Source organism: Artibeus jamaicensis, unplaced genomic scaffold (genome assembly GCF_021234435.1).
Source record: "Artibeus jamaicensis isolate MK-2021 breed Jamaican fruit bat unplaced genomic scaffold, CSHL_Jam_final contig_471, whole genome shotgun sequence".
NCBI lineage: Eukaryota > Metazoa > Chordata > Mammalia > Chiroptera > Phyllostomidae > Artibeus > Artibeus jamaicensis.
Genome location: NW_026521850.1, coordinates 4,522,997 through 4,547,339, shown reverse-complemented (window position 1 = coordinate 4,547,339; position 24,343 = coordinate 4,522,997). Strand labels below are relative to the sequence as shown.

The window sequence follows — 24,343 nt, the reverse complement described above, 5'->3', positions numbered from 1 at the left end:
GGGAGGACTTGTGAGCTGGGAGATTCCTGGGAAGGCTCCTCTGGCCCTGTGTGGCCCGGCCACCTGAGCTCTGGTCACCCAGCTCCTGCTCTTTATGTCCCATGACACCAAGGTCACACAAGGTCCCAAAAATCACTGGCTGACTCAAGGGGCGGGGTTACTTAATTGGGCGTCTGTGCTGGGCTCTGGGGGCTCCGTCCCGGTCCTGCCATTTCCTGGCAGGGTGACCTCTGTTGACGTCCAGCAAATTAGCAGACTCATCTGAACCTCAGTCTCCTTATCAGGAAAATGGGATCGTACCCACCAACGGGATTTTTGTGCCAGTCAAGAGCACCAAGCACTTGACTCTTCACAGTAAGCCCGTTCTACAGATGAGGGAACCGAGGCTCAGAGGGGAGCCGCACTTTGCCCAGGGACACACAGCTCGTAAGCTGCGGAGCTGGATTTGAACCCGGGGGTTCTAGTTGGGCTCCAGCATTCATGCCCCTGAGCTCCTGGCTGGGCTGTGATGTGTCTCCTTTGTCTCCAGGTTCGGTCTTTGCGCCTCAGCCCCTCAACCCTCAGCCCTGCTGCCCTTCACTGGCAGGTGCAGGCGGCGGGTCCAGGACAGCTCAACTCCACTAGACCAGGGACACCTTCCCTCTCTGCCCATGTAACTGACCCCCTTCCCAATCTCGACTCCCTGTCAAAGCTCTCAAAAATTGCATTTTTTACCCCAGGTCTGCCCGTTCCAGGTAGCCAGCACCTCCCGTCACAGCCTCACTCTCCTTTGGTCAGTGGCCCGCTGGTGGGCAGGTCTCTCCCTCCCTCTCTGATTGGGGTTTGGGAGGGGAGTGCTGATGTGGGGGGCCTGGCGGAGGCCTCCAGGCTGTGGGTCAGGTGGCTGAGTTCAGACCCTCTCCCTACCACTTCATGGGCTGACCCCTTCGTGCCTCAGTTTCCCCATTTGGAACCAGGACAGAGAAATGCTGTCCTCCCTTGGAGCTGTTGTCAGGGCCACTGAGTCGAAGTCCAGGGCCCCAGGTCCCCTGGCCCAGATCTGGGCCTGTGGTGGACGCTTTGTCCTTGGCACTTGTTTAAGTGCCAAGGACTGGCTTGCTTCAAGCTGTTTTTGAAAAGTGGCCTCAAGTCTGATCAGACTCGAACAGTTCAGGGACACCCCCAGGGCCTTTTTCCCCTTCCCTGGGAAGGGCTCCAGCTTCTTCACTCACCTGACCTCCACCTAACACCTGACTTCCCATTTGCTTGTCCATGCATTCATTCATTCACTCATTTGTTCATCTATACATTCATTCACATACTCATACATTCATTCATTCCTCACACATTCATTCATTACTCACACCTTCATTCATTTGTTCATTTATTCATTTGTTAATTTGTTCATTAGTGCTTTCATTATTTGTTCATTTATACATTCATTCCTTTACTCAAACATTCATTCATTTGCTCATGCATTTATTTTTGGCTTATACATTCATTCATTTGCTCATGCTCTTTATACATTCCTTCATTCACTCATACATTCTTTCACTCAGTCGTTCATTCATGGGTTCATTTGTTCATTCATGCATCCATTCCACAAGGCTGTACGGAGCACGTGCAAGTGCCAGGCTGCATGCTGGGATTCAGGAGTTTTCACACCTGTTTTAACGGAATTCTCAGGACAGCTCCTGCGGCGGGGACTGTCACTCTTATTTCCAGTTTACAAACGAGGAAACTGAGGCACGGGCGCTGGAGGTGCTCTCCTGAGGTTACCCCTGCAGGAAGTGAGCGTGACCTTGGAAGGGGTTAGATCTTCTCATTCAGTGACTTTAGAGAGGACACTGGCTTGTTTCCAGCTTGAACTGGTTCAGTACTTTTCAGAAAAAAGCATTTGTTCATTTCATGGTTCAGCAAAGAATGACTGTTTGGGCCTGGCTGGAGGTTCGGCCACTTTATTTGGCTCATTCCAGCTTTTGGTTCACGACTCGGTTCTCATCTTGCTTGTGAAAGAACTTGGAACTGGCCACTGTGAGGGTCTGAAAGATGGGCCGAGGTGGGGGGCTTGCTGGGCGCTGCAGGACCGAGGAGGGGGCTCAGCCTTTCTGCTGGCCCCCCACGTGCAGGCAGGGCTGCCATATGCCCGGGGAAGCCAGCACCTGCTCTGCCTGTGCTGTGCCCGGGACTGAGAGATGGGACGAATGTACATTAAATGTCCAGCCCAGGGCACCACAGCGCCGCCTGCCTGCCTGAGGCAGGCAGGGGGAGCCAGCCCTGCCCATGGGCGGCTGTACTGGGCAGTCCTGCCAGCAGCACAGTGGGCGTCGGGAGGGGACGGGCCAGCACCGTCCCCTGTGGGGTGTCCGGACACAAAGCTCCTGACTGGGAACGTCCAGAGCCACCTGGTGTCCCAGCTCAGGCAGGCAGGCTGTGGGGCGGGGTGGGAGGGCAGGGAGGAGGTCCCCCGGTGTCTGCCCACCCCCTGGGACACCTCCCCGAACTAAAAGGTCACTTTTCTGTTTTCTTTCGCAGTTACGGAGAAGGAAGTCCAGCAGTGGTGAGTAGCTGCTCTCCCTGCGGTGCCGTGCGGGTCGGGGATGTGGGCTCTGTGCTGGGGGGACAGCAGCCCCGAGGCCCAGCACAGGGGCACGGGGGTGGCCTCTGAGAATGGCTCACCCGCCAACCAGTCCTGGCAGCCTCGGTTCTGAGGATAGGCTGGCACAGATCGACATCAGCTGGGGGTGGGGGAGGCGGGTGTCGCTGCCTCCTTGCCTTGAGTGACATCTCTGAGGCCCTGACGGTTCATTCAGGCTCTGCTCACCAAAGGGCAGGGGGAGGTTTGGACCAGCAACAAATAAGGCTATAGGGTTCCAGGTCCGGTTTTGTCACTGCATCGTCCTGTGGCCTTGAGAAGTCTCTTCCGTTTTCTGGGCTTCAGCTGTCCCCTCTGTCACATGATCGATTAGTCTGGGTCAAGGGTGGCAAGCAGGCTTCCGCTGTGGCTGCCTGGACCGCTGTATCACTGAGGCTGTATGTCCTGGCGCAGATGCAGAGTAGAGCTGTGAGGGATGAACGAGGTCTGTGATGGATGAGTGATGCCTGCCCGGGCCAGGCCAGCAGAGTGGCATGTGGGCTGTCACTGTGGGAGGCGGGGCAGCCAGGGTGAACCTGAGCTGGGGGCATGGTGAGGGGAGCAAGGAGGTGAGCTCGCTGAGCTTGAAGACTTCCTAGTACAGTCTGGTTACCGAACTTCTTAGTGCCTCAGTTTCTCCACCTGGAAAGTGGGGGTAATGACAGTCAAGCCTAATGGAGTGCCGAGGGAGTGAGTGGACTGATGTGAGGCATGTGGAACAGAGCCCGGCCGTCTTCTCTCGTAGCTGGGGTTAAAACAGCAGCAGTAACGACACTGGTGTCATCATCAGTGCGACCCGTGGGGCAGCTCTGAGATTGCAGGTCCCCTCCTCATTGTGCAGATGGGGAAACCGAGGCCCAGAGGCTCAGCGGTGGGAACAGGTATGGCGTGTCTGGGGACCAGCAGGGAAGTTGAGGAGGTGGGCCTGTGGGGAGCAGTTGCTGAGACCCCCAAAGTAAAGCCGGGACCCTGGGCCTGTGACACCCAGTCCTGCCCTAGGGGGGCTCTTGCTAAAGAACTTACCAAAAAAATGACCTGTTATTTGCCAGAAAGTTCCATGGACCTCAAATAAGTGTCCTTTGGCTCATTCTGGTGGTGCCTTCAAGGCGCCTTCAAGGCAAGGAGGTAGCTGAACCAATGCCTTCCTCTGCCCCCCACTGCCCACCTCACTGTTGTGTTCCAGAAAGGCTGCATCCCACGGGGGGTGCTGGAGCAGGGGTGGTTGAACAACGAAGCTCAGGCCACCACTGTCCTCACCTGTGCCCGTGCAGACATGGGTAATGGATCATGGAGCACAGCGTTCTGGATCAGTCTCCTGCAGTGCCCTGGTGGACAGCCAGTGCAATTGCCACCAGCCTGCAAAATGGGCCCTTTTGTCAGCCCTCCTTTGGCCTAAACCTCACAGGTTCACCAGGACTGTCCCACAAGCCCACTGGGTCTGGGGCTGGATCCATGCTGCCCACTCTCCCCTTGTCCTTTGCACAGGAAGCAAATGGAGCAGCCCCTGCCTCCTGATTACTGGCCCATTTTCGGAGGACCCTTGCTTGAGACCCGGCCAGTGCCCCTTCGTGCCCTCGATGGTGGCCCTCAGGGCTCCCTCTCCCCCGATCACAAGTATCCTCGCCCAGGCTGAGCTCGTTCCTACCACAGAGCCTCCAGCCTTGCTCGTCCCTCTGCTGTTCCCTCTGTCCCCAGATCTCGGCATCTCCACTCCCGTGTCCCCTCCTCGGAGAGGTCTGCACTGACCACCGGCCCCCATTTCCCTACCGTGAGACGGGATCATCTTGCTTTGTGCTGCCTGTTAGTAGCCATTAAGAGGAGAGTCAGTGATCCTGTGACTTTTCTCAGGGCCACGCAGGAAGCAGGAGCAGAGCTGGGTGAGAGCTCAGGCCAGGTCACCGCAGCGTGCCCCCTGGGCCAGCGCTCGCTGGGTGTCATGAAGCCTGCTCTTGGTGTCTCCAGCTGTGGGCTGCTGGCATGGTTGTCTGCGTTCGGCAGGGGAAGGAGGCTGCAGGATTGGAGAAGGGAGGCCAGGGTCGGGTCTGAGGCCAGCCTGGGCCCCCACCAGCCAGACCCCTTGCTCTCCAGGGTGACAGTTCCCACCCTGGGCCTGAGTCATCCCAGCAGAAGATCAGGAAGCACGTGGGGGCTGAGTAGGGCAGGTCCCAGGCCCTTAAACGTGACTCTGAACATGACCTGGGGAACGGAGAGAACAGGATCCTCCTGGTGGAAACCACAGGGCACAAGCAGTACCTGTAGCGCAGTGCCACGTTGAGGTCGCAGGGGGAAAGAATGGCAGGAAACTGGCCCGAAGCCGTGGGTGTGCCGGGGTGATGGTGTTGTGGCTGACGGGTAGTTTTTTTCCCTGATGTTTTCTGGTTTCCAGTTTTTCTGTAATGATGTTATTACTTTTAGAGTAACCAAATAACCCTGTAGTACTGTCACGGAAATAGTGGGTGGGGCAGGAGGGGTCCTGCAGCTGAGTGGGGCCATCCGTCCACCTGCACCGTCCTCCGTGGCCCCAGTCCATGTGAGACGCAGCCTCCCCTTCACGTCCACGGGCGCCCCCTGTGGGCCGGGCACTGTGCTAATACTTAGACCAATGCTGCCAGGAAAGCCTAGGGGCAGCCCCATTTTACAGATGGAGAAACTGAGGCTCAGAGGGGCAGAGATGCCAGCCCAGGCACATAGCTCAACTCCGTGTGTGTGGAGGGGGTCCAGCTCGCTCCCCTTCCGTAGCCCAGGCCATGGGGCCTCAGACTGGCGGGTGCTTGCTCTGGAAAGCCCCACAAAGGCAGAGGCAGGGGGTGGGGAGAGGAGAAAGGAGGCCGCAGGATCCTCCTGGGTGTGTGTGGGACCCCCTCCACCAAGAAAGCCCCAGGGAGCTCTGGGGGGACTGCCAGGGGAAGGGAGTCGTTTGAAAAGATGATACAGCAGTCCCAAGGCTGCGGTGCCGCAGGCCCAGCTGTGTTTGGCTGCTTGCAGCTGAAGTTCCGCTTCCTATTGACTCGCCTGTCTATTCAGTTTGCACGGCTCACACCACAGAGAACAGCGGCTGCAAGGCGGGACCCTCGGTGCAGAGGGTGATGGGCATGCAGGGCGGGGTGGGCTTGGTACAAGCTGGGTCCCGGAGAACAGTGTTCTGTGGGGACGGGGCTGTGAGTTCTGGAAACTCCTAGCAGGCCGGGCCTTTGGGGAACCAAGGCTGCACTGGGGCTTCCCCAGGGTCTCGGAGAATGAGACACGGAGCTGGAATTAAACCCGTGTGTTCATTCATTCATCCATTTACTGTCATTCATTTGTGCATTCATTCATTCTTTTGTTTGCTGGTTCGTTTGTTCAGTAAATCTTTACTGAGCACCTACTATGTGCCAGGCCAGTGCTGGGCGCTGGGGGCAGCATGGGCTGAGGGGCAGGAGACAGGACAGGATCAGGACGGGAGCACAGGCCCATGCCTCCTGGGCACCGAGCAGAGGAGCAGGTTTCCTGGCGGCACCAGGTCTGAGGGAGAGAGGGAGGGGCAGGCGGGGGCAGAAGGAGGAGGCCCGGGCCTGTCGGAACCTGCGGCCTGGGCTTGGCTGGGGAAGAAATTTCTTGGCATGAACTCCACTGTGAGGCAGCAGCTCCTTCGGGTGCCCACAGTGGGGTGTGTGCCCGGTGCAGGGTGTCCTGACTCAGCCAGCGGATGGGGGATGGGCCGCAGCTCAGATTGGGCCTCGCGGGCACGGAAAGCTGGCCTTGGAGCTGTGATGGCTTATAGGGCGTGTTGGGGCTTGGGGGCACTGGGGTGTCTGGGACAGCTCAGCCCCCTCCCTGCTCCAGCGAGTCAGGGTGTCCCCATTTCTGATGATGAGCAGTGGGGCCCTGCAATGTCAGGGCAGCAGGCACTTCGCCCATGTGTTGGCCCCCGGGGCGGTGCAGCCGGGCTCCCAGAGGGGCAGGCGGCGTGCGAGCCTGGGAGGCGGGAGCCTGGGGTCTGCGCTGATTCCGCTGCTGACTTGCTCTGTGACCTTGGGCCAGCCTGTCTCCCTCTCTGGGCTCGCAGCTCCCCCTCAATTCGTGGAGTGGGGAGCACATGGTTGTCAGACCGTCCTCAGGGAGTTCTCCCTTCTGGCCAGGAGCCCCAGGGCTGAGGAAGAAGATGCAGCAGCCCCGGCCCCAGAGTTCTCTCACTGGCCGTTTGTGCATTCATCTGTCCATTCATCTATCTGTCCATCCCATTTGCCTATCTCACTGGACACTCGCCAAGCCCCTGTTATGTGCCAGACCCCATCCCAAGGTCGGGACTCTGCCGTGTCAGAGAGCTCATGTTCAGGTGGGGGACACAGCCTGGAGGTGTGTGTACCCTGCTGGGCACGTACCAGGGGCGTGGGGGCGGAGGAGCCACGTGGCCCCTGGGCAGCCTGGGGTGCCTTCCTGGAGGAAGCGACATCTAAGCTGGAACTTGGTGGCTGAGTGGATGAGCCCGATTAAGAGGAGGAAGTGTGTTCTGCAGGCAGAATGACCTGCAAGCACAAAGGTCTTGGGGGCTGGCCGCCACATGACAAGTTCTGGAGAGTGTGGCTGGGTGTGGAACATGGGAGCGGTTGGAAAGAAGAGACTGGGGCCACCCCTGATGGGCACTGCCCGTGGGGGTGGGCTTCCTGGGGCCCCTACTAATGTCACCAGAGAGGTCTGGGGCCCCACAGGGACGGTGGCAGCCTCTGCAGGGATAACCAGAGGCTCCCCTGAAGACTCCTTCCCGGGGGCCGCCTCCCTGCACCTGCCCACACCCACGGACGCTCTAGGGACCCCTGCGGCCCCACCACAGCTGCTCACAGCGCTGGTGGGAAGCTCCCCTTCCCAGGGGAGATGGGACACGCCTTTGGGGGCCTTTCCTTTTCTCTTTATTGTTGTAAATGATCTTTTAGAATCACTCAGTAACACACATCTATTGTGGAGAAATGAGGACCTGGGGGGAGAAGATGGCCCCTATCCTGGCATCTGGAGCCATGTGGGGACAGTGGAAGGTGCCCCCCAAATGGCTCATCCAGGCCTGGGGCCAGACTCGCCCCCTCCTCCTGCCCAGAGACCCATCCTGGCCCGGAGGCCCTGGGCCCTGGATCAGGTCTGGTTCCCGAATCGCTCTTTCTCCCAGCTCCGCGGCCTGGCCCAGGTGCAGATTCTAGCCCTGAACACACAGCTGGGAAGAAGGCTGGGAGGGGAGGGACACGAGGGGTGGTCCCCTCCCGGAGCCTGCTGCGCCTCGGTGCTTTCACCCAGGGCTCAGGATCTCAACCCCACGGCGCAGGGCTGAGGAGGCGGCAGCACACGGGACCACGCTCCACGGTGTAGCCCGGTGCCGCCCGAGCCTGCGGTCACCAGGGTGAGAGCTGTCCGTGACCCTGGTTCTGGAGGCGGCACTGCCTTCCTGGGCCTCTGGCCCCTCAAGGGGTCCCATGGGGGGACTGGCGGGCAGACCCGGCCTCTTTCATGACCTCACAGTTCCGCTGGGTGCTGTCGGGACAGCGTTGCGCCTGCTCTGGCTGCGGCCCGGGAAGGATGCCCCACCCCCACCCCAGCTCTGCTCTCCCAGCCTCTCCCCACCCCAGTCCCCTCCACCCCTGTGAGCAGCTGACGTGTTAGCCAGAAATCCGACGGCCGTCGCTAGGCTGCAATCCCAAGGCTCCTCCTGTGCCCTGCACGCCCCTGCGGGTCCCTGTGTGACCAGTGCCCACCCCAGACCCCTACATTGTCCTCTAATAGGTCGGGGAGCCTTGGCTTTCCCACAGCTTCCTTGGTCTGTGGACCCCAGTCATGGTGCCACCAGCAGCCTCCAGCACAATGCTCCCAGAACCCTCTCCTTGCACCTGAGAGGGGAGAGAGGAATCTCCACACAGGTGGTGGCGGGGAACGGTGGGACAGGTGTCTTCAGCGGCCTGGTGTCTCAGAGCATCTGGCTCGTCACCTTTGGCCGTCACTCCGCTCTGGTCGGGGCTGCGCGGACTCATACCCGCCCTCTCGGAGCCTCGGTGGCATCCTTACAGTGGGCTGTGTCGGAGCCCCTGATTCACGGGCCCGCAGGACATCATTCCAGGAGACCGTGGTTTGAGGAGTTGCTGGCACAGGGTCCCCCTGTGTAGCCAGTAGTGGCTGGTCCTCCCGAGAGGAGTGCGTGTCCCTTAAGTGCATAAAACCGGAGATCCTGCTGTTGATGGCTCCTTGTGCCAGGTGTGTTGCGTGCGCCATCCCGATCCCGGCAGAGGAGTGTGGGAGCTGGCCCTGTTTATGGATGAGGAGACCGAGGGAGGCTCAGAGGGGTGAGGACACTCACCTGAGGTGGCACAGCTCACCCATGGCAGACCTGGGACCCAGGCTGCAAAGCCACGTGGCCGCCCATCGGGTATCTGGGGGGGGTTCTGTGCCACTGCTGGGAATACACGGTGGACAGGTCTGCTCGGGACAAACCAGGTTCCCTCCAAGCTCATACCGCTGCTCCAGTGTTAGACGGTGCTTGGAAACAGAGGCGAGAGGGTGTGTACTGGGGGGCAGGCATGTGGAAGGAGCCAGCTGCCAGCCCCATATGGTGGCTCTGTCCACCAGCTCTGCCAGCCTCTTCAGCCACCTGGTTCTGTGGGCCAGGAGGGGCTCAGTGGTGAGAGTACAGGGGGTAGGGCAGAAGTGCTTCCTGCCAGAGTGTGGCTTTGGGGCCGTCCTTGTGAATTTGGTTTTAGCCCCCTCTGTGGAGCTCAGGCTCAGTGGCCACCTGCTCTGTGCACACTCTCTGGGTTAATTTTCATGCGACTCTTAGCCCTTGTACAAATGAGGCTCAGAGAGGTGTGGTCACCTGCCTCAGGTCACACAGCTAGCGAGGGGCAGAGGTGGGATGAGCCCATGCCTGTGACGTTCAGGCCTGTGCGCAGGACCCCGTGCGCCACTGTCTCCTGGGACAGGGACCCACAGCCTTCGGGGCACGGGCAGGAGCTCCTGGCAGGGGGGTGATGGGCGCGACTCTCACCCTCACGCGCCTGGTCTGCTGCCTCAGGTACAAGGGCTTCATCAAGGACTGCCCCAGCGGGCAGCTGGATGCGGCGGGCTTCCAGAAGATCTACAAGCAGTTCTTCCCGTTTGGAGACCCCACCAAATTCGCCACGTTTGTTTTCAACGTCTTTGACGAAAACAAGGTGAGCAGGGGCTGGAGGGGCCTGCGCCGCGGAGCGCCCCCCTCCTGCGGCAGCCCGCTCGCGCCCACGGCTCCCGCGGCGTCTGCTCACCCACTCCTTCCTGCCAGCGCTCCCTCCGGGAGGAGGGGCACGCCGTGTGCACACTCAGCTGCACACGCAGAGACACAAGAACATGTGCATGCGCACGGCACACACATGCATTCACACCCACATGTGTGCACACACAAACACCCACACCCACCATCCTGCGAATGCACATACCTGAACACTCGTGCGCTGCAGTACACACAAATGCATGTACATATAAACAACATGCAAAGCCCCCCATACCATGTAGAGTATGTGCACACACACCTATCTGGTGTGTACACATGTGCACATGCACGCACATGTACACACATGTATACCTTGATATTTTTCTTACTAGCACCAAATGCAAATGCCTCCAGGGCCAGTGATGGGATTTATAACCAGAACAGACATTTGCTGAGCATTTACAGTGTGCTGAGCCCTTTATGAGGATTATTTTTAGTGAGGACTTACAACCCGGGGGGGTACAGCATTGTAACACCCCCATTTGGCAGATGAGAGAACTTGGGTTCTGGGAGTCAGACCATATGGGGCGTTTTGGGCCCGGCGTCTTTCACCGAGCGTCAGGTTTTTAAGGCTCGTCTGTGATGTGGTGTGTCCCCTCCCGGCGGTGGCCATGCCGGCAGATGGCACATCCACTTCTGAGGCGTCCACAGTCCTCTGGACCGGGTCCCATGCCAGCATTTTCCCGGTGCCCGTGTGTGCACGGCGGAGTCACCGTGCCCTGCTCCCACACTCCCTGCTCTTGGGCACTCGGGTTGCTTCTGCTGCCTGCTTCTGCTGCCCTGCCCTGGCTTTCTCCCCAGGTGACTCCGAATTGACAGTCCCGTCTGGCCCTGGGGAGAGCTCTGTCCTCTCTGGGCCTCAGTTTCCTCATTTGCGAAACCAATAGGTAGGATTTAACCAAAATGCCCTGTCCTCTCCGAGAGCCTCCGAGCCTGCGGTTCTAGACCAGGGGGACAGGGGACTCCCCAGTGGCTCTTGCCCAGAGACGGTGCGTGTGTTGGTGGCCCCCGGGCTCTCCCAGGAGATGTGGCTTTGGGCTGTCCCTGTAGTGTGTGTGACCTTTCTCCCTGCCCCTGCTGCCCGATCTCTCCCATTTCTAATCCTGTGCCCTCCCCCCCGCTCCTGGTTCTGTCCCTCATTCCTCCACTCTGCCCTCTCCACGTGGGTGTCTGTCTGCCAGGGTACCTGGTCCTTGCTGCTGCTGCTGCCACCACCTGCCAGGGTCTGGCCTGACCAGGTGGCCCGGCTGACGAAGGCCGCCCCGCCCCCTCTCTCCTGCCAGGATGGGCGGATCGAGTTCTCCGAGTTCATCCAGGCCCTGTCGGTGACCTCGAGGGGGACCCTGGACGAGAAGCTGCGATGTAAGTGGGTCCCCTGGGCTCTATCGTGCAGCCACCAGGCGGTCCCGGCCGGGGGAGGCCGGGGAGCTGGGCCAGGCCATCTGTCCGGGGCTGAGGGAGTGGCCCAGACGTTCTGCTTTTTCAGGTCAGAGGACGGTTTCCGCAGGTGGCCTGCGGCAGGAGCATGGCTTACTTAGGTGGGGTGTACAGGTGGGGCAGGGACCTGGGGACGCCCAGGGAGGCACAGACATGGGGCTGAAGACCCAGCCCCAGTGCTGGACCCCCTCAGGAGGCCGAGGTTCTAATGACCAACCTCGTTCATTCTCTTATTCGCTTGTTCACCCAGCAGATTGCGACCAAACGGCCCGTGTCCGTGCTGGGCAGAGGCCAGGGGTTGGGGGGTCAGACAGACGGGCACCCGCTCCCACAACCATCAGTCTGGCAGGGGGACATGAGGTTTTTAAATCCCATGAAACCGAGACAGGAAGAGGGAGGTGCGAGATGACAAGAGGGGAGCTGACCCTGCAGTGAGTCAGAGCCGAGCGGGGTGGGTGGGGGGCCCGGGCAGGGGGACCACCTGCCTGGGCGAGGCCCAGAGGAGGAGGGTGCAGAGGGCAGGGTGTGCAGCCCACGCTGGGGTGGAGCCACGAGGGGCGGGAAGCTGGAGACCAGAGGAGAGCAGCGGGGCGGAGCTCGCCACTCAGCCGCGTGCTCTGTGCAGGGTCAGCGGGGAAGCCCTGCGGTTTCCTTCTCCCTCCTCCTCCTTTCTCTTCCTTTCCTTCTTTGAATAAAAGAGGACTTCATTCAGGCAAAAGCTCCCTTGTTCCCTGGGCGTGTTTTATTCTCTAGGTTGGCCCTGGGGACACCGTGTAAGTGGCGGGGGGGGGGGCAGAGGCTGGGGACGGGGTAGGGTGGAGGATGGGGGGCAGCACCAGTTTGCCCAGGGCCAACTCCCGCCTCCCAGCCCCAGCCTCTGAGGCCTCGGGCTCGCCATTGCCCGTCTTTTGTTTAATTGTCAAGTTTTTATTATTATTATTTTTTAATTGTCACCCGAGGACATGCCCATTGATTTTAGAGAGGGGGGAGGAAGGGAGAGAAACATCAATGAGTGGCCTTTGCTCTGTGCACGGAGCAGGGACCGAGCCCGCAACCCAGGCGTGTGCCCTGACCGGGAATCAAACTCGCGACCTTTCAGTGTAGCGGGTGATGTTGCAACCCACGGAGCCGCAGCGGCCAGGGCGCCCCCTCCTCTTTACTCTCAGCCTCTTTCCTCACAGTCCCAGTTGAAGGGGTACGTGTGTGTCCCTGTCTATCCCTGTGTAAATATGCATTGGCCGGATGAGTGATGGGCTGTGGGTCCTGGCAGCATGTTGGGGTGCGGAGGGCAGCAGAGCTCCGCTGTCCTGGGCCCGGGTGACCCCGCCCTGGCTGGTTGACCGCAGGGGCCTTCAAGCTCTATGACTTGGACAATGACGGCTACATCACCAGGAACGAGATGCTGGACATTGTGGACGCCATTTACCAGATGGTGGTGAGAGGACCGGGTCTCCGGGCGGTGGACGGGGGCGGGGCAGCCACTCAGTGACTCGGCCTGGCCTGGAGGAACCACCCAGCTGCTGCCCCGTCTGGGGCAAGAGTTGGCCAGGCCAGGGTCACTGTCCGGGGTCACTCTGCTCATCTCCTTGTCGGAGGGAGGTGGGGGCTGGTGATCGTGGGGCTGCGTGGGTGATAGTGGGTGGGACGTTCCAGAGCAGACGGCAGAGATGGTGGCGGCACTGGGAGGGACAGTCCTTGTCTGGAAGCAGCCCAGGTCAGGGGGGCAAATATGCGGCCCAACCCCAAAGCCCATGTGCGAGGAGCCCAGCCCCCACTGCGTCTGTCCCGGCAGGGGAACACCGTGGAGCTGCCGGAGGAGGAGAACACCCCCGAGAAGAGGGTGGACCGGATCTTCGCCATGATGGACAAGGTGAGCTCGTGGGGAGGCTGGGCCCCGCACCCCAGCGCACGGGGAGTGGGGGCGCGCCCCCCAGGGGCCACTGATCGCCTGCGGTCCTGGCTCAGGCAGGTGGCATGGCCTGGTGAGATGCTCGCTGGTCTGCTTGGCGGCCACCCCAACCAAACATCCAGTTTTAAGTAAGTCCACCCATCACTTTTTCTTTTATCAACTAAGATTTTTTTCACCACTTTTTAATAAAAATTTTATTTATGTATTTTCAGTGAGAGGGGAAGAGAGGGAGAGAAACATCAATGTGCAAGAGAAACATCAGTTGATTGCCTCTTGCACGCCACTCCCTTTGGGGACCTGGCCCCGCAACCCAGGCATGTGCCCTGACTGGGAATTGAACTGGCAACCTTTTGGTTCTCAGGCTGGCGCTCAGTCCCCTGAGCCACACCAGCCATTTTTATTTTTTGCCATGGGCCCTTTGGCATTCTGGAGAAGCCTAGGGACTGCTTAGAATAATGGTTTTAAGTGCATCAAATAGATATAAATCCATAGAATCGCAAAGGAAGCCAACTATTTTGGAATACAGCTATCAACATACTTTTTATAAAGAATGTGATGTAATGTTACAGAAGCCTCTTTATGAACACATTAAGTAATAAGCCGTAGCACCGGCCGGGTAGCGCAGTTGGTTGGAGTGTGGTCCCCAGACGCCGAGGTTCTGGGTTCCGTCCCCAGTCAGGGCATGTGTGAGAATCAACCATTGAGAGCATCAGTGAGTGGAACAGCAAGTCCATGTCTCTCTCTCTCCCTTCCTGTCTCTCTCTAAAATCAGTAAGTAAAAAAATGTTAACTATCTACAACTAAGTGAATGTAACCTGTAGCCCTGGCTCGAGCCACCCCGTGTTTGGGAGATACACGTGTGTGACGCCGGCAGCGGCTGGGATGGGTTTTGAACGTGCCCGTGGTCTCCACGGTTGACAAAGTCCCAGGTACCGCCAGTCCTGCTGGGGACCGTCCCCCAGGTTCCTCGGGGGAGGACACGCTGGACTCCAGTTAGAGGTTCTGAGGTCACAGACCTGCTGAATTCCATCCACAGGCCCCAGATTGAGAGATCCTTCTAGTAAACTTTTTTTTTAAACTCCTTTTTCAAAATGGGACTCTGGCATTGGGTGGTGAGAACCCCCACGCAGCTGGCCTTAAATAGAAGACCACATCACAGCCGCACGGGGCTTAGTTCGGTGATTGCGGCTGCGCGCAGGCCGGACACGGGCCTGGCCCTGAGAGCTTGGGCCCGAGGCCGGCCCTTCCTCCGTCCGAGGAGGGGAGTGGCCCCAGTCTGCGGGGCACGCTGCCCTGTGGGTCAGGCGACACTGGTCTCCTGGTCGTCTTCGAAAGCCGTGTCCAGAGTGCAGAGCGAGGAAAAACCGCTTTTCCACAGGTGGTTCCATGTGGTTTATGGTATTTTATTTTTTTAAAGATTTTACTTATTTACTTTTTAGAGCCAGGAGAAGGGAGATCGATCAGTTGTCTCTGGGGAGCCTGGGCCACAACCCAGGCACATGCCCCGGCTGGGAATCGAACCTGCCACCTTTTGGTCTGCAGGCCGGTGCTCCACCCACTGAGCCGCGCCAGCCAGGGTTCCATGTGGTTTAATGCCAAGGCCCCACGCTCCTTAAATCTCCCAATTCATGCTTCCCTTACTAGGGAAACCAAGCCCACCCTGGAGCTAGACTGGCTGTTCATTCTGGCCTCCCTGGTCACTGGCCGTGGGACCCTGGGTCGGTGACTGAGCCTGAGTTTCCTCACCAGTAAAATGGGGATCAGAGCAGCACTCTTCTTGGGGTGGGCACGAGGATCCCAGGAGATCAGTGGGTGCGCCCAGCACACATGGGCATGAGGTGGGTGAGCCGAGAGCATGACCTGTGCTGGGGGACCCCTCAGCGTGCTTCCCCCCTGGGGGCAGGTGGTCTCCGAGACTTTTTCTCCACACTTATGGGTCTCCATTAAGGTCTTCCCTTCGGGAGAAATGCCCCAAGGGAAGAGATTCTGGCTCAGACCAACCCCTCCCCCAGGAGCCCCACCGATGGCTCTTGCCACGAACCCCGCCGGCCTCCTCCCAGGCCTCGGGCAGCGGCTCCTGGAACCGCTTACGTGCCCTCTGAGAAGTGACCCAGAGAGATGCTGAGCCTCTGAGCACTGGGGTCACCCACCCTTTAGGGAATCACGGCGGTGACAAGGACAACTGTGGGGTCGTGGGGCGCCTCCCATGCACTTTACACAGCTCCAGCTCATGGAGCACCTACCCCCATGCCCTCAGGAGGCCATGCGGTCATCTCCAGTCCCCAGACCAGGAAACAGACCCTCGGAGGGGGGTCGCATGCCCAGGTCAGCCAGCCAGGAAGTGCCTGGCCTGTGTGATGCCCGACCCTTCCGACCTAGTGGTGCCACCTTGCTCCTGACCCGACTTTGGAGGCGCTCTTGGGACCCGCCCTGGGCCAGGGTCCAGGCCAGACGCCTGTCCTAGGAAGCCGTTTGTCCCTCTGCCTGACGCCACCTCTCTCTGCCTGCAGAACGCCGACGGGAAGCTGACGCTGCAGGAGTTCCAGGAGGGGTCCAAGGCGGACCCCTCCATCGTCCAGGCGCTGTCCCTCTACGACGGGCTGGTATAGTCCAGGTCCAGAGCTGGGGTGAGCCCAGGGGCACCCGGGGCTGGGAGCAGGGGCAGGGAGGGACCCCAGCCACAGGACACCTACAGCTGGCAGATAAGTACTCACCCAGCTTGGGGTCTGCCCAGGTGGGCACAGCTGGTGGAGGCAGGGCCTTCAGATCAGCCAGAGCCCCCCTGCTTTGTCCCTTTGATGTACCCAGTTTCATCCCGAAGGTTTGCTTGAAGAGTTTTTCTGGGTTGCACCTGCTCAGACACTCGGTTCTCGGCCAGGACGGGCCAGGGAGAGCTGCCGTTTTTCATCCCTTCTCCCGGGGCCGGGCGAGCCCCCGGCTCTCTTGATCCGTAGCTCAGCTGTGGTTTCTTGTTTCATGTGGTCAGATTGGTAGTAGGTGGAGAATGACAGCGTGCCCACTGGGGCCTCTGCTGCCGGCGGAGACCTGTCTTTCTCATTTCCTCCTCGTCCTCTCCTGTGTCCGCCCTGGCTTTCCCCGTATGTGCCCCCTGTTGGCCTGGAGGAGGGAGTGGAGGACCCCCCGAGGTTCTGCCCAGCCGTGAACTCTCCGGCACACATCTTCTGTGGACAGAAGGGGCGTTCTCCTGGAATTTCTCTAAGAGCAGGACACGGGGTGTGTGTTCACTGAGCTTGAGTAGACGTGAGCAAAGAGTTTTCCAAGGCGTCTGGACGATGCCACACTCCTGCTAGCGGAGTGCACGAGTTCTGGTCATTCCGCAACCTCGCCGACACCGCACATTCTGTATCTCTTCGGCTTTAGCGGTTTTGGTGGGTGTAATTTTAATTTGTATTTCTCTGATGAGCATGGAAGTTGGGCACCTGTCCTAGGGACGTTGTCCGTCTTAACGTTCCCTTTAGGGAAGTGCCATGTCAGTCACCTGTTGCTGCGTGGCCTCAGATCAGCAGCTGAAGAGCAAACATCAGGGATTCGGGCACACTCAGCTGCGTGCCTTGGCTCAGGGTTCCTTTCGAGGACGCCATCAAGCCATTGTTAGGGTGACCAACCAGCCCGGTTAGGATGCTCCCAGATTCAGCACTGAAAGTCCCCTGCCCTGGGAAGCCCCCCAGTCTCAGGTAAACTGGGTTGAGCATCAGCTGTGGCCAGGGATGCAGTTTGAGCTGAAGGCTTGGCTGGGCTGACCCACTCCCTTACTCCCTCATTCGTTTTGGCTATCTCAGCCCCTCGCCCTGTGGACCGTGGCACAGGGCAGCCCTGGCTTGGTGGCCTCTCTCAGGGTGAGCGTCCCAGGAGGGAGGGAGAGAGAGAACCCAAGATGAAAGCCGCAGTCTTTTCATAACCTAATCTTGGAGGTGACGTCCACCACTTCCTTTCAAGAATGCCTTGGCTGCTTTCAGCCACCTGCATCTCTGTATAAACTTTAGAGTCAACACAGTTTGTGTAGACATGTGTCTTACCCTCACCAGCAACAAGTCAACCAAGCAGGTGTAACTCCATTGCCATGACGAGCTTTTCAGAGTGACAAGACCCGGCTTTCTATAGCTCTTCCCCACCGCCCTCCCCTTTTCCGAAGGCTTCTCCAGAACCTACTAGATAGTAATTACATCTAATTTGCATTCTATCATCTTTGTGATTTATTTGCCTCCTGAGATTCCTGATGTCTCATAATTCCTGGATAAATTACCGTTATAGAATTCACTGAATTATTCAGGAACTGAGATCATGCGTATTTCCCACATGGGGAAATGTTGTTTGAGACCCTCATTTTTAATAGCTGTGTATGTAATAGCTGCATTATAAATTAGCTGCACCATTTGAACCAGTCCCGTGGTGTGGCACCCTTAGGTTGTGGAAACTTTGGGGGTGGATTAAAAAACTGCTTTATTCTGGAAGCTTTCACACACAGTGGTAGAGAGAATAGTGTAACACCGTGTACCCATCACCCGGCTTCAGAACCACCAGCTCACAGCCAATCTTGTGCCATCACTGCTCTCCCACACAAACCCCCACGCTGGATACTTTGAAGCAAATTCGAGACATCATATTATTTCATACATAAATATTTCCAAATGTGTTCTAAAAGAACGATTCTTGAAACAATTTATAATACAAAAAAAATCAATGTTAATTCGTTAATATTTTGCAGTCTCGGGCTGGTATTCCAGTTTCTTGTTATCTCCCCATTTTTTTCACTTTATTTATTGGAATCAGAATCTGAATGAAGTCCACATGGTGCATTTGGTGGATAGGTCTCTTAAGTTTATTTTAATTGATAAGTTGTTCCCTTTCTTTTTTTTTTTTTTTTTCTATTTTGCCCAGAAACACGTCCTGTCAAGTTTCTGCGGCGTGGGGTTTGCCAATTCCTCCCCGTGGTGGTGTTAACCCCGATCCTCCGTTCCCTGTTCTTCCTGGAAATGGGCTGCTAGACCTACAAGCTTGCTGGGCATTCAGTGTGATCCATTTGTGGCGAGAACACCGCGTGGGTGCGGTCGTGTGTGTCCACTAGGTGGCACCACTGATGGTCTTCTCTGCCATCCATCCATTCAGCCATTCAGCCATTCATTCATTCACAGGGGATTCAAAATGGCGACGCCCTGTGCTGCCTTTCCTTCCTCCTCGCTAGCAGCATTGCTCCTACAAAGGCAAACTTCCCCGTATTAACTCTTTGCTAACCCTGAGTCTTAGTCTTTAATTGGAAAGGCAGGAGGCATTCTTGATTCTTTCTCTTTATTGGTTTTCCAAATGAGTTGGATTTCTAACATCCTTTAGAGGTGGCCAGTGAAATTTAAAAATATATATGTATATTCTGGATTTAAATGCATTCACCGAACTTCGTCCTGTGTGTGGTTTTCACCAGCAGATACAATGAAACCTCTCCTAGGCTCACAGATCACAGCGCGGGTGAAAATGTGGCTGGAAACTCAGCCACGCCGCCAGGGGTCGGCAGGGGGCGCTGGAAGCCTGCACGAGGCCTCAGGCCGCACCCTAGGGTCCTCTGTGCTTCCTCCAGGCAGCTGCTCCCAACCTCTCTCACCTGTTGCCCCTGAGCCTGGACTTGGGTCCTGCGGGGCCTTCTGACCACCCCCCCACCCAGGGCCACCTCCCTGGGCCACATGGCTCCCGACTGGCCCAGAGACTGCTGTCAGGTCAGCTCCTGTAAGTCAGGAGAGTGGCCGGCTTCGGGTCAGACCCTGACACCTGCCCGGTGGGGGAGGGGACAGCGATAGGAAATTTGACGTGGGTGTGGAGCAGGTTACGGGGAGGGCCTGTAGGTAGTGCAGACGCTAACAGACTGCCCCCCCTTGCTTCCTTTTTCTTAATTTATTGAGGTGAAATGCCCACGACATAAAAGTAACCATTTTAGAGGGACGTGGGTAGAGGTGGGAGAGGGTCTGGAGGGATAAATGGTCAGAGAAAAAAATACAATTAAAAAATAAAAGTAAAAACATAAAAATAATTTTAGAAGACGTTACAAAGAGTTTACAGAAATAGCAGAAATTATATAATCCCATCACAGCCTTTTAATCCTAATTAAGTAACCTCAGAAAATAACCATCTTAAAGAGGACAACTGAGCACACTCCCCAGGCTGTGCAAGCGCCGCCCAGGCCAGTTCTAAAATGTTTGCGTTGCTGCAGCACAGGGCCCACCCGTGACGCCGTTTCTCCCCATCCCCCCGCCCCCTGGGCCCTTGGCAAGTGCTAATCTGCTTCCTGTCTCTGTAGATTTGCCTCTTCTGGAAATTTCATATAAAAAGCCCACTTGGGGTCTGGCTCTTTTCACTCAGCGTGATGTTCCCGAGGTTCTTCATGCGGCGCGGGTGCCGGTGCTTCACGCATTTCTGCGCTGAGTGATATTCCGTGTGCAGACGGGCCTCGACGCTTTCATCCGTCACCCTCGGGTGGGCATTGGGCCGCTCCCGCCTTCCGGCCGCTGTGCACACGCTGCTGGGAAGATGGGTAGCACGGATTTGTCTGAGGCCCTATTTTCAGTTCCTTTGGGTGGATGCTGCGGGGTGGAGGTGCTGGGTCGCACGGGACCCAGCTCTGTTTAACTTTCTGCGGGGCTGCCATACTACCGTCCTCACCGGTGGCTGCAGCTTCTTCTCCGCGCCCAGCAGCGACGGGCACGGTTCTGCCTTCCCCCAGCCTTGCCCGCACTTGTGTTTTTCCTGTTTCTGACGACAGCCCCCCCTGGTGGGCGGGATGTGGAGTCTCACCGCGGTTTCCATTTGCATTCCCTCGGAACAGTTCTGTTGGACACCTTCTCACGTGCTTCTCGGCCATTCCACAGCTTGTTCTTAGTGGCTGCAGTCTGTTTCGTCCTGTGGCGATGTCCTCTTTCAACCACCCCGTGCTCTGGGCTTGCTCCCTGCTTTTCATCTCGCTGTTGCAGACCAGACCGTAGGAAACACTGCAGGTGCTTCCAAAGGATCAATACTAAGCGCCGCCAAATGGGTGGGTTGGAGGGTGTGCGCAGTGCTAGGACCTCCGACTTCAGGCCAGCGCGCCTCCTTGGTGCTCTCCCGCCGCTCTGTGTGCGCCCACCCTTGTGAGCCCGCACCGAGCCTGCCTCGCCTCCTTGTGTCTTCCAGATGCCTGGGAACCGCTAGCGTCCTCCCGTGCCGCGAGGCCGCCTCGGCCCCGGCCCCGACACCGCCCTCCCGTGTCCACCCAGCCTTTCTCCGCGCCCACACCCAGCCGGGCTGCCTCAGACGGCGAGGCCCCTCCGCCCCCTGCCCTGCACCCACCCGCGGCCTGAAGCCACTGGCTCCAATTGCCAACGACCTCTGCTTATCCAGAAAACAACACGAAACGGAAAAGGCTCCAGCCCTCTGCAAAACCGAAGACTCAGCTGCTTCGTGGGCAGCAGCCGAGTCTGCTCTCCCGCGCGTGTGCTTTTGTTTTTTAATTTCAAACAGACATTAAAAAAAAAAAAACCACGACCTTCTATTCTAGAAGATTCAGACTGACAGATGGGGAGAAGGCCTCGGGGACCTCAGAGAACTCTGGAGGCCACCAGAGAAGCCACAGAAGTCACGGCCTGGCCTTGGGTGGGCTCACGTGTCGGGGGGCTGCCTGGTGGATGTTACTTGTCGACCTGCTTTGGAGCCACTGACCACCTGCGCAGCCCGGAGGGTCGATCGTGATGATGATGACGATTTTCTCTGATAACAGTATTGTGTTTTTGTGGGGAAAGTGAACTTTGTTTTTTTTTTTTATATATATATATAACTGATACCTGTTATTTATTGGTCGTTAACTGTTGCTGCTGCCTCTGTGTCCGAAGCTCCCGGGATACGGGGTCCACCGTCTGTCTACATGCGTGCTCACCCGCCTGCCCACAGGCCTGGGACGATGGTGGCCAGCAGCGGCCAAAAAGCCAAAAACTCCGCCCCCCCCCATACTGTGCTTGATGTTTGGAGAAGGGAAAGGTGGGCTTCTTAACTGGCCGATGCACTGTTCCCTCCAGCTAGAATGCCCCTCCTTCCATCCTTCTCCTCTGCTCCCTGTCCACACCCTGCCCGTCCTGGGTCTTCTTCTGGGTCCACAACATCTTTCCTGAGGACGCACAGGGCACATCTTCCCGTCTCGGCTCTTGCTTTGATGTTTGTGGCAGCGTGGGGAATGGAGGGGTTTGTCCTGGGACCAGGAGCCAGGAAGGGGGCGGGCACAAAGGACAGAGTGAGGAAGTGAGCTCGCGAAGACCCGGTGGGTTTGGAAATTAGTCTCTCCCTCTCTGCTGGCCTGTCTGCCTGTCTGCCTGGCCCACACGCTGGCAGGGAGGGCAGAGAAGGGTGCCGGTCCTCCCGTCCAGGTGGCAGCCGCTCCTCCAGACTATGTCCCACCTGTGCTCCTAAGAAGGTTTTCAGCTTTGTCCCCAGAAAAGGGCTGCCCTAGAACTGCCAGCAGGAAAGTCAGACAACTGTGGACGACAGGCTGGGAGCCCGAGGCTGGCTTGGTTCTGAGTTGGTGGGCCACCCCTGCCCTCTCCGGGCCCCAGCTGCCCCGTGGCGGAGCTGGGAGGCCTAGCTCATTGATGTGGAAAGCCCCCTCCATGCAGACGTCATAAAATTCCAAGTCTGAGTTTCCTGCATGTAGCGATTCGGTGGTCTGTGGCTGTGTGTGCCAGACCCCAGCAGACAAGGGGACCATCTGAGTCACTGTTCTGTCTCTTGGCACAAGTCTTCGAGGACATGGCAGCCACTGGTTGTGATGTGTAGGGTCAGATGACACACCCTGTCCCTCTCTGCAGTGCTTCCCGGTCTTTCCTGGACTCTTGAGCTGTCTTTTTGGCCCAGAACTGGTCCTTGCCCAGAGGAGGCAGCTGGGGTGATAAGCAGCCCCCAGACTATTTTGGGCCTGAGGCTAGAATTCCTGCAGTGACTTTGCAAAGCCAGCAGCCTGTCACCTCTCTGCTCCTCCCAGCCCCGGAGCTGGCAGCGCTGAGCCTCGGCTCCTATTTCGAATTGCCCTTGGTCTCCACTTTGCACTCTCCCAGGAGGCCAGCGCTCCTCCTGCTGATTAACCCTCAGACAACGGACCCTCCCCAGAGGAAGCCCTTTGAGAGAGGTATCTGCTGGTGGGGCTGCACCCCTGACCCCAGCGCCCACCCTTTTTACATGTGCAGGCCCTTTGGCTGCATGACGCCCCCATCCTAAGCCCCCCAGATCCTCTGGGGACAGGAGCAGCAGGTCCAAGTTCACAGGTGACTTTGAAGGCTGGGCTCTCATAGCCCCTGCGGTCACCTTTCTGCTCAGGCCACTGGCCCAGGAGGCCCAGGACTCAACTCCAAGTTGTGCAGTTTCTTCATCTGGCTCTGACCAGAGACCCTACAGACTTGGCCACTTGGGGTCAGATGGGAGGAGAGAGGGGCCCTTCCCAGGTCAGATGGCTTTCCGGCCTCTGCCTAAGCCTCGGCCGCTGCTCGGGTCCAGCAGAGGGGATGCTGATGTACAGCCTGTCCCGGGGCATCACAGGAGAGGGACTGCGGCTGAGCTTTCTCCACGGCTAATTAAGCGTGTGTGGACCCCTCAGGCCAAGGCATCAGTTGATTGGCAGACAGGCAGGGCCTTCCTCCCACCTTCTGGGAGGTGGTTTGGCCTTTTGGTTTGGAGCCAGGGGTATGCCTTTTGGCCTTAGCCGGTGGCACTGTGGACCCACACCTCAGGCATGCCTTGGGTACATGCTGAGATGGCTCAGAGCTGCCCAAAGGGCCACCCTTCTTCCTGGCAGCGTGCTGGACACTGGCCATCTATGCCTGAGTTTGTCAGGCTGGGACAGCTCTGTCACCACCTCTCGGCTATGGCGCCGTGACACCCAGAGCAGCCTGGGGGCCTCTCTCTCCAGCACCCTTTTCCACACGAGGCCCAGCCCCATGAGATGCTGCTCTCTGGGGACCCCAGACCAGCAGGAAGCCGGGTTCTTGGGCCCAGGATGCAGGGTGCAGCCGCAGGCAGCTGGCCCGGCCTCTTCCTCGCAGCATCTGCCCCCCACTTTGTGGTGATGGTACTTAGGAGAACGTCATGGGTTCCCAGTATTTAACCAGGCAAGGCTGAGAATAAGGTCAAGCAAACATTTGTGTCCCTCTGTTTCCCTGAAATGCTTTTGACAGCCAATGACCTAGACTACAGGTGCACCTGCGCTTTCTGGGACATTGTCTCTTTGTGTGTGGGGGAGAAATTGGGGTATGGAGTTTCCCTGGGAGAGGCAGCCTCTCCCCAGAGAAAGCCCCGTGCCTGATGGGGAGTTACCCTGTTCCCACCGCAGCTTCAGTTTCTAAGGGATCCAAGAGAATGTGGGCGCGCCCCCTGGTGGTGGTGAGCTGCAAAGGCATTTGGGGGGCCCCAACCGGCCAGGTGGTTCCAGGGGGCAGGAGGCTGCAGATGGTGGGCAGGTGAGTAAGGGGCTGTGATCACCCCTAAGCCCTGGGCCTCCGGCCCCACATTATTGACAGTGTGTTCTCCAGATACCCCTCTTCCAGGTGAGCCCCAGGGATAACAAGTGAATTAGCATAAGGACACTTTGACAAGGAGCCTTGCCCCCCCCCCAACTTTTTTTTTTTTAAATATCTGCAGAGTAAACCCAATGGTTGATTTTTGAATGAATAAAAGGCTTTTGTTCAATAAACAGCTGGTCCCATCTCTGTCTTGGCATCTAGCAGGCTCAGGCTCTGTCTACTCCCCAGGACTGTGGCAAGTGCGGCCCCCTGGTCCCAGGCTCTCGGACACTGTCCTTTCCCCTAAGTCTCTGCAATGGGCCATGGCCCCAGGGAGGGCCACAGGCTCCCGGTCTGACTCAGTGACCAGGGCTTTCCCCGAGACTCTGGGCGAGTCGCTTCAACTCCATGAGACTCAGTTTCCCCATCCCTCAGACAGAAGTGAGAATTTCTGCTCAGCCCACCTCATGGGGGCGCTGTGGAGCAGAAGTGAGTGCAGTCACCAAAGCACCTTGCAGAGCTGAAAGGCCGGCGCAGGGATCTGAATCCTCACAGCGCCCCCACCGGGAGCCGGCGACTCTGGACGCATTTGGACAGCTCTTACCCAA

The 24,343-nt window shown here is 58.1% G+C and overlaps 1 protein-coding gene across 1 annotated transcript in view; it reads left to right on the top strand.

Moving 5' to 3' along the window:
• NCS1 (neuronal calcium sensor 1) overlaps positions 1-24,077 on the top strand; it is a 43,544-nt gene extending 19,467 nt beyond the window's left edge. Inside the window, exons 2-8 of the mRNA XM_037144794.2 lie at positions 2,515-2,539; positions 9,639-9,777; positions 11,156-11,234; positions 12,656-12,744; positions 13,102-13,179; positions 15,729-15,845; positions 20,392-24,077. Of these exons, the coding sequence (XP_037000689.1) occupies positions 2,515-2,539; positions 9,639-9,777; positions 11,156-11,234; positions 12,656-12,744; positions 13,102-13,179; positions 15,729-15,827 (509 nt within the window). The 3' untranslated portion in view covers positions 15,828-15,845; positions 20,392-24,077. The remainder of the gene's footprint in view (positions 1-2,514; positions 2,540-9,638; positions 9,778-11,155; positions 11,235-12,655; positions 12,745-13,101; positions 13,180-15,728; positions 15,846-20,391) is intronic.
• Positions 24,078-24,343: the final 266 nt, after the last annotated feature.